Source organism: Sceloporus occidentalis, unplaced genomic scaffold (genome assembly GCF_023333645.1).
Source record: "Sceloporus occidentalis isolate IW3139 unplaced genomic scaffold, rSceOcc1.0.p SCAF_9, whole genome shotgun sequence".
NCBI classification, from domain to species: domain Eukaryota; kingdom Metazoa; phylum Chordata; class Lepidosauria; order Squamata; family Phrynosomatidae; genus Sceloporus; species Sceloporus occidentalis.
The window spans coordinates 3406037-3418520 of record NW_028316989.1 but is presented as its reverse complement, the minus strand read 5'-3'; the positions used below and the strand labels follow the sequence as shown (position 1 = coordinate 3418520).

The 12484-nt window shown below is 45.5% G+C and overlaps 1 protein-coding gene across 3 annotated transcripts in view; it reads left to right on the top strand.

The window, feature by feature from the left end:
* The first annotated feature begins 6003 nt into the window (after positions 1-6003).
* The window catches only part of TACC1 (transforming acidic coiled-coil containing protein 1), a 43359-nt gene continuing 36878 nt past the window's right edge, over positions 6004-12484 (top strand). For 2 of the 3 annotated variants that reach the window (XM_089538687.1, XM_089538688.1), the window contains exons 1-2: positions 6111-6385; positions 10264-10367. In XM_089538687.1, coding sequence (XP_089394813.1) covers positions 6201-6385; positions 10264-10367 — 289 coding nt within the window. In that variant the 5' untranslated portion in view covers positions 6111-6200. Of the gene's footprint in view, positions 6386-10263; positions 10368-12484 lie in introns of all 3 variants that reach the window. The other variant, XM_089538689.1, reaches the window with a different exon arrangement.

Below are 12484 nucleotides of genomic sequence, written 5' to 3'. Positions count from 1 at the left end.
ATGGATACTCAGTGAGTGATATTGGGCAAGTCACACTCTCTCAGCCTCAGAGGACAGCAATGGCAAAGACTAACCCCCTCCGAAACAACTTGCCAAGAAAACCCCATGATAGGTTCACCACGACTTTAAGGAACACAACAACATAAAGAGAAGGACCCTTACTTTTGATCCCATTTCCCTCTCTGGATTAATTTGGAATAAACTTATACAGGTTGAGCCTCCCTGATCCGAAACGCTCGGGACCAGGAGTGTTTGGGATTTTGGAGTTGTTTGGATCTTGGAATATTTGCATGTACATAATGAGATATTTTGGAGATGGGACCCAAGCCGAAACATGAAATTCATTCATTCAAGAATAGGTGAGGTAGACTGTAGCGGCCTTAGGCGCCTGAGCAAGGCTGGCTCTAACATTAATAAGTTCTCCCAGTTTAACTTGATGCAAGTTCTTGTTAAATCTGACATGCTATTAATTTGGTGCAAACAATCTGGAACCGCAGCAAGGATCTCCTCTAAGGGCAGTGGAGAGTCGGATGCATTCCTTCGCCTTCTTATGGCTTACTCCTGAATAATAGCATTTCTGCCCTTCCTTGTACATTGTATGATTTGGGTCCTTTTTCTCAAGGACCTCTCTATTGCCAGTCTCCTAGCAACCGGATGCCGATGACAATGGCTTTGCAGAGGGAAGGAAATGCCATTTCCCTTAAATCAGAGCATCACCTTCCAGCTGGAGAGATCTTTAAGTGGGATGTGGGCATTTGTGTGCATTTGGGCAATGCATGCAAAAATGTGGTAGCGGCTGTGTAAATCCAGTGCATTTTTAGGTATAATGCCATGACTTCCCATTTTACCATCCTGTAATGCTTTGAGCATTGGACCACAACTCTGGAGATCAGGATTCGAATCCCAGCTGTGCCGTGGAAACCCAGTGGGTTTCCTTGGACAAGTCACATGCTTTCAGCGTCAGAGGATGGCAATGGCAAACCTCATCTGGACAAATCTTGCCAAGAAAACTCCATGGCCTTAGGGTCGCCATAAGTCAACAATGACTTGGAGGCACACAATGACAACAAAAGACTTCTAGCCTGTGGTGCGCTTACTCAGAAATAAGCTTTTGAGTTGAACAGGTCCTATTTCCAAGCTTAGAAAAATGCATAGCGTTGTCGCCAGGGTTTCATCTTTATGAATCTCGTGACAGTAGCCTTTCTCCTCCTCTGTTTGTTCCCAGGCTTCCTCGCCACCGCAGTCGGGCCTCTTTCCACTCCACGTTTCTTAGCAACTGCAAAAAATGTTATGTAACCAGGGTGACTGCACAACTCTGTGCAAAAGGATGTGCCAGCAAGGATAAGCCAGGAGTGCGCATCAGAGGGGCTTGATTTCAGTGGCTCAGACCCCAAAATCACACCTTTCTCTGTGGGACTCTAGAGAAGGGAATGTCCCCCTCTCCCAGCTTTTTCCTTTGGAAAAGTCCTCTCAAAGCTCCCTCTCGTGAGTTTTGGATCCCATGCTCCCCAACAAAAGAGAAATGGTACCATTTAACCTGATCGAACTCAAGACAGTTCTTCCTTTGTGCCACCACAACCAAAATCCATTGCAAGATTAAAAGATATCTTTAATTAAAGAAGATAAAGAAGGCCTGGTGTTCACATTAGGATGAACCAGATTGTCATGTGATGATTTCTGGCTGGTTTAGCCCAGATCCATCCATCCATCCCTGTAAAGAACCATGGTTTGTTGTTAACCTGCAGACCACAAGTAGCAGTGTTGGTCTGTTGTTGGCTCATAAATACCAGTTTGTGTAAACTATGGCTTGTTGTTTATTACATCTGAATGGTGGATCATGGCTTGACCCAGGCTTGCTTCCTCAGCTTTCCATTCCAGTACTGGAGATGCAAGAAAGAAAAGGAGAGAAATGGACCAGAAATGGGGAAAACAAACTGTGGCTTGTTCTGACTTTTGCAGGATAATTCATGGCTAAAGCAATAAACCATGGCTAACACATATTGTATTGAGCCTTAGATGAGAATGTAGCCATGGTGCAATGAGGATGCCACGTCGGTGCCAAAATCAGATTCAATGAGTGAATAAGAAAGCTTGGGTATAGGTAATAGAGTTGTATACAGTGAGCCTTTTAGAGATTAGAGAAGTAATCCAATTTGACACCATTGTAATTGACGTGGAGTTCTGGGAACTGTGGTTTGTTGTGGCCCCACTGCTTTCTGAGAGAGAAAGCTAAATGTCTCGCAAAACTACAATTCCCAGAATTGCTGTCTGATGCCATTGTCTTGCTCTCTACCAAATGGCACAGACTGCCCTATTCTTTCTATGGCCAGAAGAAAGTTTGGGAACATGTGAAGGAAATGGAGATGTCACCTTGTATTAAACTGCAGCTAGTTCAGTCTTTTCTAAACTCAGCAGGAGATTACGTGCATAAATACTAAACTCAGTACAGTATGTACATCAACTCCATATGTAATGTGCATAAGTTCCAAGGTTCTTTTGCTTGCAATTGTAGTGTTGGGTGTTCTTGATCATTGATAACATTTGTCTCTTGTTGCCTGATGTGGCTCAGCCACGTGTCCCAGTTTTTATCGCGAAACGTCGGAAGGTGCGCTGCCTGCTCTCCTGGCCTCTTCTCCAGCTTACCTGGCTAGAGGCCACCATCTTGGCAGTGCTCAGCCTGTGGCCTTCTGACAATGGCAGGACGATACTCATCTCCTCCTTTTCCTTACTTGGCGCCAGTTCCTCCTGGTCTTCCTCCAGCAAACACTGGTGTTTGGGGTTTTTTAAAAAGGGGTTTGCAGAGCTGCAATCCTTGGCAACCGGGAGATGCTCTATGGCAGCATCTGCTGCTCTTTTGGACTTTTGCAGTGTGCTCTGCAAGGCCTTGTGGAGCTCTTAAATGCACCTCTGTGATCCAGAGTGCCTGGCAGACGTTCAGGATGAATAAGACCTTCTCTGAAAAAGGCTTTTACCCCAAAACACTGATTCAGATATCTGCCTTATTAGCCTCAGAAAGTCAGGGGATGTGACTCTTTGCACTGAAATGCATATGGATACTCTGCCCAGAAATGGCGTTTTCGGCACAAAGCAACTAGTTTCCTGCTCAGGGAAACATGTTTTCTGCATTGTATGTTTTCAGTGCAGAAAATCTGTATTTCTTTGCAGGTGAAGATGACAAAAGACTTTGCAAAGTGTAAAGTGTGAAGAACCTCACAGTGGTGTCACTCTGCCTTGTGCGATTTCTCAACTGTTTGGGCAGGAAGATGGGTTTTATTTTGGGAAGTCGAAGTCAAACCTTTTTTGACTTGTGGTGCCCAGAACTGGACACAGTATTCCAGGTGGGGCCTGACCAAGGCAGAATAGAGTGGCACTATTACTTCCCTTGATCTAGACACTATACTTCTATTGATGCAGCCTAGAATCACATTGGCCTTTTTAGCTGCTGCATCACACTGATACTCTTTCTATACTAGCCTCCTGGCATTTTTTGGCTTTCTTACAAATTCTTGTGCAAGGACAAAGGAATATCAGTGGATCTGGTGATCCACCCAGCATACATTTCAGGCTGAAATGCACAAAAAGAAACAAGAGAAGGGGAGGGAAAAGATACCATTGACATTGTCTCCTTTGGCCTCATCCACCCTGCCAACATTTTCGGATAATCCTGTATCCAGTTCTGTCTTGAAACTGCCTTCGGTTGCTTTTTGCTTCAACTTATCCTTGACTTATTTACATTCTTGGCTTTCTGCTGCTCCCACACACTTAGGCAATACACTTCCTTCCTTCACCTTGCTGTGCGGATGTGTGTGTATTTGTGTGTGTGTGTTCTTACACAAGATTAGTGGGCAGTTGCAAAGACGATGGATGAATGTTTTCCACCGGTTTAAAAAATTTCAGCGCTGGCTATTTATTCAGTTTATTTCCTGTCTTTCTTCAAGGGCTGGGATGCAAAGCAACTTAGTATTAGCAGTATTGTCAGCACCAGAAGGCCTAAATACCCCAGATCCTGTCAGATCTTGGAAGCTAAACAGGGTCAGCCCTGGTTAGTACTTGGACAGGGTGACTAGATGTCCTCCTTTTCCAGGACAGGTCCTACATTTCCACCTTCTGTCTAGGAAGAATCCCAAAACGTCCTCCTGGACTTTCTAGCAGGTCCAAAGGGCAGTGAGTGGTCCATGAACAGCATCCTAAGAGTGCAAACACTCCCTCAAGTCACCAATGGCTCTCCTTTGCAAAGAACGCTGGGATCTATAGTTCAATGAGGCTGCTGAAAAGGATCCCTGGCCAGCCTCCTTCCCAAGAACTAGGTTTTCCCCAGTACAAAGTGTCAAATATAGCTAAGCCCTGGTTTGGTAGCAGTTCGAGTGTTGGACTACCACTTTGGAGAGCAGGGTTCAAATCCCATCAGGTGACCTTGGGCAAGTCACACTCTCTCAGCCTCAGGGGAAGGCAAGGGCAAACCTCCACTGAATAAAACTTTCCAAGAAAAGCCCTGGAAAGGTTCACCTGAGTGGCCCTAAGTTGGAAAGGACTTGAAGGGACACACAACAACAACAGGTAAGCCCTGGAGATTTTGGAGGCCTTTCCAGCGTGTGACGGCCTGCTCTGTTTTTCTTTCTTTTCCCTTATTAAGAACATCTTAATTGTATGATAATCTCTTATATATATATATACACACACACACACACACACACACACAATATACTTATGTATATATAGTATATACACATGCATATATATATATATATACACACACACACACACTAAATATACACTATATACATATATATACACACACACTATATACTTATGTATATATAGTATATACACATACATATATATATCTATATACACACACTAAATATTTACTATATATATATATATACACACACATATATATGTACACACTATATACGTATGTATATATAGTATATACACATGCATATATACATACACACACACTATATATATATACACATACTATATATATGCATACTAAATGTATGCTGAATACACACACACAGATATACATACACACATATGCACACACATATATACACACACAGACACATATGTATACACACATATTTACACACATACATATATACACAAACACATATTAAACACACACATATTCACACATACATATACACACACACATATATAAGCACACATATATTAAGACAAGCACACATATATAAACACACATGCATACATACACACACACACATATATACAAACACACATAAACACACACACACATCTATACACAGACACATATACACACACATACAAATACACATACACACATAGTATAAACACAAATATATATGTATAAACACACACATATAAATACAAATATACACACAGACGTAGACACAAATACATCTGCACACACACACATATATAAACATAAACACACACATATATAGACACAGACATGTATATTTATACATAAATACATTTATACACACAGACCTATATATATATAAACACACACACAGAGAGAAACACACATTTGTAAACAGAAAGACACATATATCAACACACATATATGCATACACAGACCCCCATAGGCATATAACCATCTCTCTGTCTGAAAAGGTGGCCCCCTTCCTTCCTTCCTTCCTTCCTTCCCTCCCTCCTTCTGCTCCTTGGGGCTGAGAGAGTGGACCTGGGAGTGTATTGGAGTCTCCCTCCTCGGAGGCTGGATGGCCATCTGTCAATGGGATGCTTTGACGGAGAGTTCCTGCATGGCAGAAGAAAGGGGTTGGAGTGGATCAGGGCCCTTTTGGGGCTGCCTTCTAACTAACTCTAGGGCTCTATGATGCTTCTGCCAGGAGCTGCTTGGCTCCGGAGCTCTTCCTGCCGCCTGCTGCCGGCCCACAGCAACCGCCTGCGAGCCAGCGAGGAGCCAGCCTCTCCTCCGCAGCAGAGGCCAGGAAGGCAGGCAGGAGGCATCCGCGCGGCCACGTAACGTCTGAATCCGCCCTCCGAGGCCTGGCGGAACGGGGGCGGAGGAGGAGGAGGAGGAGGAGGAGGAGGAGGAAAGCCCATCTCTCCATCCTCTCTCTCTCTCTCTCTCTGCCTTTGGAGAAGGAGGAAGGAGAAGCAGCCTCCGCCGCCGCCGCCTCCTCCTCCTCAGCCATGGCCCAGGGAGGCTAAAGCGCCGGATTCGCTCCCAGAGCCCCGCAGCCCCGATGGCCTTCAGCTCCTCCTGGCAGCTGCTCTCGCCGGTCCAGTGGGCCAAGTGGACCTGGTCCGCCGTCCGAGGCTCTGGGCCCGGAGCAGGGGCCCAGGAGGAGGATGGGCAGCTCAGCCCCGGGCCCTTGGAGGACCTGGAGGACCAGGACGGGGCGGCCGAGACCAAGTCCTTGAGCCTCAGGTGAGGCGGGGTCCAAGGGGAACGGGGGGTCTATGTGCCTGGGCTGAGGATGCCTCTGCATAGATGGCTTTGTCTCTGGGCTGGGTTAAGCCCCAGAGGGATGAGTCACACTCTCTCAGCCTCAAGGGGAAAGCAAGGGCAAAGCCCCTCTCTCAGCCAATCTGGGCAAGAAAAGAAAGGGCAGCCCTTGCCCCCATGGAGAACCACTGAAGGCTTGCTTTCCCTATGGGCAAGCCTTCCCCTATGTTTCCCCAATGAATAAGTATTCCCCTATGTTCCCCATGTGTTCCCCTATGTTTCCCTATGGGCAAGCCTTCCCCTATGTTTCCCCAATGAATAAGTATTCCCCTATGTTCCCCATGTGTTCCCCTATGTTTCCCTATGGGCAAGCCTTCCCCTATGTTTCCCCAATGAACAAGTATTCCCCTATGTTCCCCATGTGTTCCCTTATGTTTCCCTATGAAGAAGTCTTCCCCTATGTTCCTCTATGGGCAAGTATTCTCCAGTGCTTCTCTATGGGCATGTCTGGTTTTCCTATGGGGCAAATACTGTCATTTGTTTTATTATGTCCTAAGAAAACCCTTGGAAAGGCATGCAATAACCAGGAGAAAGAAGCATCCTTGGGTGCATCCACATTTCAAGATTAATGCAGTTTGACACTGCTTTTAACTGCTATGGGGTTCTGGGGTTTGTAGTTTGAGGAGCGCTAGAGCTCTCTCTGACCAGGAAGGCTAAACATCTCCCAAGTATCCAGGCAGATTTGGTCATTTTGGGGAGGGGTGTGTGTATGTGAAGCGTCTACACTGCAGAAATAACACAGTTTGAGGCCACTTTAAGTGCCATGGCTCCATCCTACACAATCCTGGGATTTGTGGTTTTGTGAGGCCCCAGTCCTCTTTGGCAGAGAAGGCTCAACACTTTGCATAAGTACACATCCCAGGATTCCATAGGATGGAGCTCCAGCATTTAATAGTGGTGCTAAAGTGCATCATTTCTACAGTGTAGATGCCCCCAGAGTTAATTACTGTATACACTTGAGGGTTGATATACTCAAAGGGGAGCTGTCTTGGCCATGTTGCAAAGCACAATAACATGTATATCTTTTTATTTTCTCCCCTTCGCCTTCTCGTGTGTAGCCACAACCTCTGGCTCCCTGTGGCTACTCTGTGGCAAGAAAGCTATGTTCTAACCCTGGGGTGATCCTTTCTGGAGGTTAGAAAGGGCAGCGGATCCAGATCAAAAAGACAAATGAAGCAGTTTCAAGGGTAAAATTGCACCCAGGGTGTGATCTGGCATAAGACGCACTTTGTTGTTTAATGTAGCAATTCTTCCTTTTTGATACCAAAGTATGCATGGTTGTGGGTATGGCATTCTTTGTTTGTGGTTGTGTGCCTTCAAGTCATTTCTGACTTATGACAACTCTAAGGCGACCATATCATGGGGTTTTCTTGGCAAGGCTTGTGCCAAGGAGGTTTGCCATTGCCTTCCCCTGAGGCTGAAGGAGTGTGACTTGTCCATCGGGTCTCAGTGGCCAAGCAGGGACTTGAACCCTGGACTCCAGAGTCATAATCCCATGCAGCCTTGGAGCAAGCTGAAAGAAGCCATGTCCCTTTGCGCATACTGTCAACACATGGCACTCTGCGTATGCCCAAAGGCACTTGGCTTCCTTTAGCTTGCTCCAAGGCTGCATTCTGGTGTGCTAAAACAGCTGGAACGTGTCCTAAGTGTGGCTTGGCCAAAATCCTGCCTTTGCACAAACAAAACAAATGTTTTGACTCATTCACAGCATTTGGCTGGAAAAAAGGAGAGAGTGTATATGTGAGAAAGAGGGAATGAAGGAAGGGGAAAGCCCGCCCAAGGTGAGACAGAGCCTTTAGCTGCAATCTGGCTTTACTCTCTGTCCTACGTTTCTCCAAGGGCGGGAGGTGTAGTGGTGAGAGATGGGCATTTGGCACATGGTTTGCAGGCCATTCTCCAGGACTGTGTCCCTGACTCTTCCTTCCTTGGTGAGCTCTTGGCACATTCATGTGCCAACAGCTTGTCACCGTAAAAACACTTGGCTTTCCATATCCACGGATTTCTTATCTCCGTGGGTTCCAGCATCCACGGATTGAAAATGTTCCAAAAATATATACATTCCAAAAAGCAAACCTTGACTTTTGCCATCTTTCATATGAGGGACACCATGTTACTATGTCACCGTATTTAATGGGACTTGAGCATCCACAGATTTTGGTATCCGGGAACCAAACCCCAGTGGATACCAAGGGCTCACTGCATGTGAGCTGTTTTCTGGGCCTCCCTAGATTTTGAAGGGAGAGGCAGGGTGGCATAGTGGTTTGAACACTGGACTACGACTCTGGAGGCCAAGGTTTGATTCCCTACTCGGCCATGAAACCCACTGGGCGATCTTGGGCAAGTCACACTCTCTCAGCCTCAGGGGAAAGCAAGGGCAAACCTCCTCTGAACAGATCTTGCCCAGAGAGTCCCATGATAGAGTCGCCATAGATTATAAAGGATTTGAAGGCACACAACAACAACAGATTTTGAAGGGCAGTTGCATCTCCCTGCCCCCTGACTTTTGAAGACATTTATCTTGCTATCTCACTTTACGATTGGGATCATGCAATGGCATCCCCAAGCCCCTCTGGGAGAATGAGTACCTTTGGGGCCCTTCACTTTTCAGCCCAGAGATAAGAGAGGAGTGGCAGGTGTCCGATGAAATTTGCTATCTTTGTATTTAGGAGGGGAGATACTTTCTCTCTGCCTTTGGTCTGCTTGACATTCCAGTGAAATGAGTTGGACGACTAGGGCTCTTGTGTATTTATTGTGGGGTGACACTGATGCTTTGTAACATGTGAGGCTGTTCCAATGAAATCCAGGAGGATTTAAACCCAGAAGGAACTACAGTTCTCACCTGGATCTGGTCAGAACAGTGGCTACTTTCTCACCTGTTTGATTGCCTCCGGCTGTGCTGTGTTCGCTTTGATAGCTCACAGTTGTGAGTTTCTCAGCATCTTGAAGCCCAGCATCTCTCTCTCTTGCCTTTTGTTGTCATTCTAACACAGGGACAGACAATTTCCAGGAATCAGCAGAGTCACAGTGCTTGGTCACCAGCCCACCAAGTCTGCGTTCCCACCCCACTGCTGTCAAGGCATACCCAGTTAACACAGATCTAATCTGTACTGCAGAAATAATGCAGTTTGACACTGCTTTAGCTCCTGTGGCTCATATACCATTAAAGGAGACAGATGGATCTGAGCACAAACACAGCAGTGAAAGGACTCTGTGTGAGGGAGACGGCAACCTTTTTTGCTACCTTTAATGCTTTTCACTGGGATAGAGTTGCCACAAGCAGGCTGTGGGGCTGTGAGCTAATGCATCCTTTCACTGCACTTATCCCATTCAGAGTTGCTTGAAATGCAGAAAGCAGGTCTGTAGCTAAGAGATGGGAATGCAGCCTTGTTTTGTTTGCAGCTTTTAAAGGGTGGGTCAGATGTTGTCGAGAAGAAGAGAAAATGGGATGTTAACTCTTAACTGTGCCAAGAGTGGGCACCTTGTGTCCCCCTAGCATTGGCAACTCCTGTTGTCTCTTAACATTGGTAACGTTAGCTAAGAGAGCTAGGAGTTGCAGTCCAACAACATCTGGAGACCTACAGATAACCATCAGTTGAACACAAAAGAGGTGTTTATGATTTAGTTTGGACCCCAAAATCTAGGGCTCACATGGATTCTTTTGGCCTGATCCGTTGAGGTCGTTCATAATGGGAAATTTGGATGGCACAGAAGCATCCTGGAAGGTTGGTGAAATCAATGTGTGCTCAGCACGTGTTTGGTCTAGAAGAGGTTAATCCATCCTTCTCTCCTCTCCTTGGCAGTTCGGATTCGGAAGGCAATTTTGAGACTCCCGAGGCAGAGACCCCAATTCATTCACTGGGGAAGGAGCTGGTGGACCTGTTGGAGCCTGAGCCCACATCCCAAGGTAAAAGGCCATTGAGCTGATCATATTTTCATCCATTGCTGTGAGGTCACCTGGCTGTTTGTGGAAATGTGGTTAAGAGTATCTAAGACATTTACACAGAATTTGAGGTTGCACACACAGACATTAACATGGATGAAGTGATAACTTTGGCACAGGGGTGGGTCACCGTCAGTGGTTTTGTCTTCCAGAGACTTTGGAGGGCCACATCCTCCACTATGCTGCCCTGTCAAAAATAAAAGTTTGCATGCAAATGCCCTCAAGAGGGTGTGAAGGCATTTTTGCCACATTTCTACCCACCCATAATGTTAGAGAGCCAGCGTGGCATAGAGGTTTGAGTGCTGAAATACAACTCTGGAGACCAGGGTTCGATTCCCAGCTTGGGCATGAAACCCACTGGTTAACTTTGGGCAAGCCACGTGCTCTCAGCCTCAGGGGAAGGCGGTTGCAAACCTCCTCTGAACAAATCTTGCCAATAAAACCCCATGATGGCCTTAGGGTCATCATAAGTCAGAAATGATTTGAAGGCATACAACATCAAGAGTTCTTTCTTACAACAAGAAGGGCCGCTTCTTGCTTTGTTTTGTTTTGAAAGACCTCTCCCGGGTCTGATATCGTCCAAAATGGTTTCGTATTTGGGGACAGAAGGCTTGCAGAATGGTCCCCTGAAATACATTGACTTCTCATCACTGGTGAAGGAAGCATGGAGAGTCTTCTGGCTGAAGGTTTATCTCTTTCTTCTGAGAAGCTTCTCTCTTCAGCATGTGCTGAGAGATGAGGTGTAGAGGTGCATGGCTGGCGGAAGCACATGGTGGTAGCAGCGCATAGAAGTTCTCTGTGCCACAAGGCATATCAGGAACGGCTGTGGGTTCTCAGAAGTGGCTGAGAACAGAGAACCAAACTATATAAGGGAAAACTTGATTGCATGTGCGCCACGTCAGCCCATACAGGGAAGTGGGAAGAAAGTCCTAGTTGTTATTGTACATGCAGATTTGTAACGGTTAACTCACGGCTGTTTTTCATTCAACTCTTGGGTAGCTCTGTCAGTGTAGAGTTTTCAAAAATGGTCTTCGGAGGAACTTTGCGGTTCCTTAAACACTTCTTGGCAGGCAAGCAGGCAGGCAAGGCTGTCTCTGTGTGCATTTCTGTGTTGGTGCTAATATTGCTGCACAGGGAATCCTTGGATTTCTATTCTCTGTTCACTCAAAGCAACGGAGAGGGTCAAGGAGCCCCGGTCATTGTGGACAGGATGTGGCCCCTGTTTTGCAGAATCCTTTGCAAAAACAGAGAGGGTTTTATGGCGGGAGGGTTGATGTGGAAAGATAATTCAAAAACCTGTGGGGTCATGTGAGCTGCAAAGCCCCCAGTTCAAATCTTAGACATGAATAACTTTAGAAAAGAGTTTTGTTGCTCATTTTTAAACCTGAAGAAGAAAAAGAAGAAGAAGAAGATGGAGATGAATTTGTTTGGAAGTGTGGTACTACATTGAATAAGTGCTGGCTTGATTTGCAGATGTTGATTATAGAATATGATTCAGTAGTGAATCTTTCTGAACTTGAAGTAATATTAGAGCAAAGTATTGTCTTCTGTCCCCACCAAGATAATGGACACTACAGACTAGGATTATTTTGTTGTATTTTATTATGTAAACATGACTTAAATATTACTGTATAGACATACAACCAATTGCTGATAAATGACCCTCATACTTCATTTACTTTTAGATCTGCGTCTAATCCAAAAAGGTCTCCATGGTGTTCCGATACAAGTCTTGGAAGGTTTGGCTCTGAAAGAGCTAGGACAATCTCAGAAGAGAAATAATCCCTTCTGATGCAATCTACAGAGAACAGAATCTGAGGCATTAAATAAGTTGGCCCAAGATTGAAATGTAATACTGAAACCTGCCGATAAGAGAGGGGTGTTTTGGTTATTTTGAATGGAGAGGATTATGAAAATGAGATGTTAAGATAAATGTCTGATCATAAAATGTCATACTCACCCAGGTCCTGCAAAACTGATTCAGATTAAGATCTGAAGCATTATATATAAGTTGGACCAAGATAATTCTGAAACTTGCAGATAAGAGAGGGGCAGTGGTTATTGTGAATGGAGAGGATTAT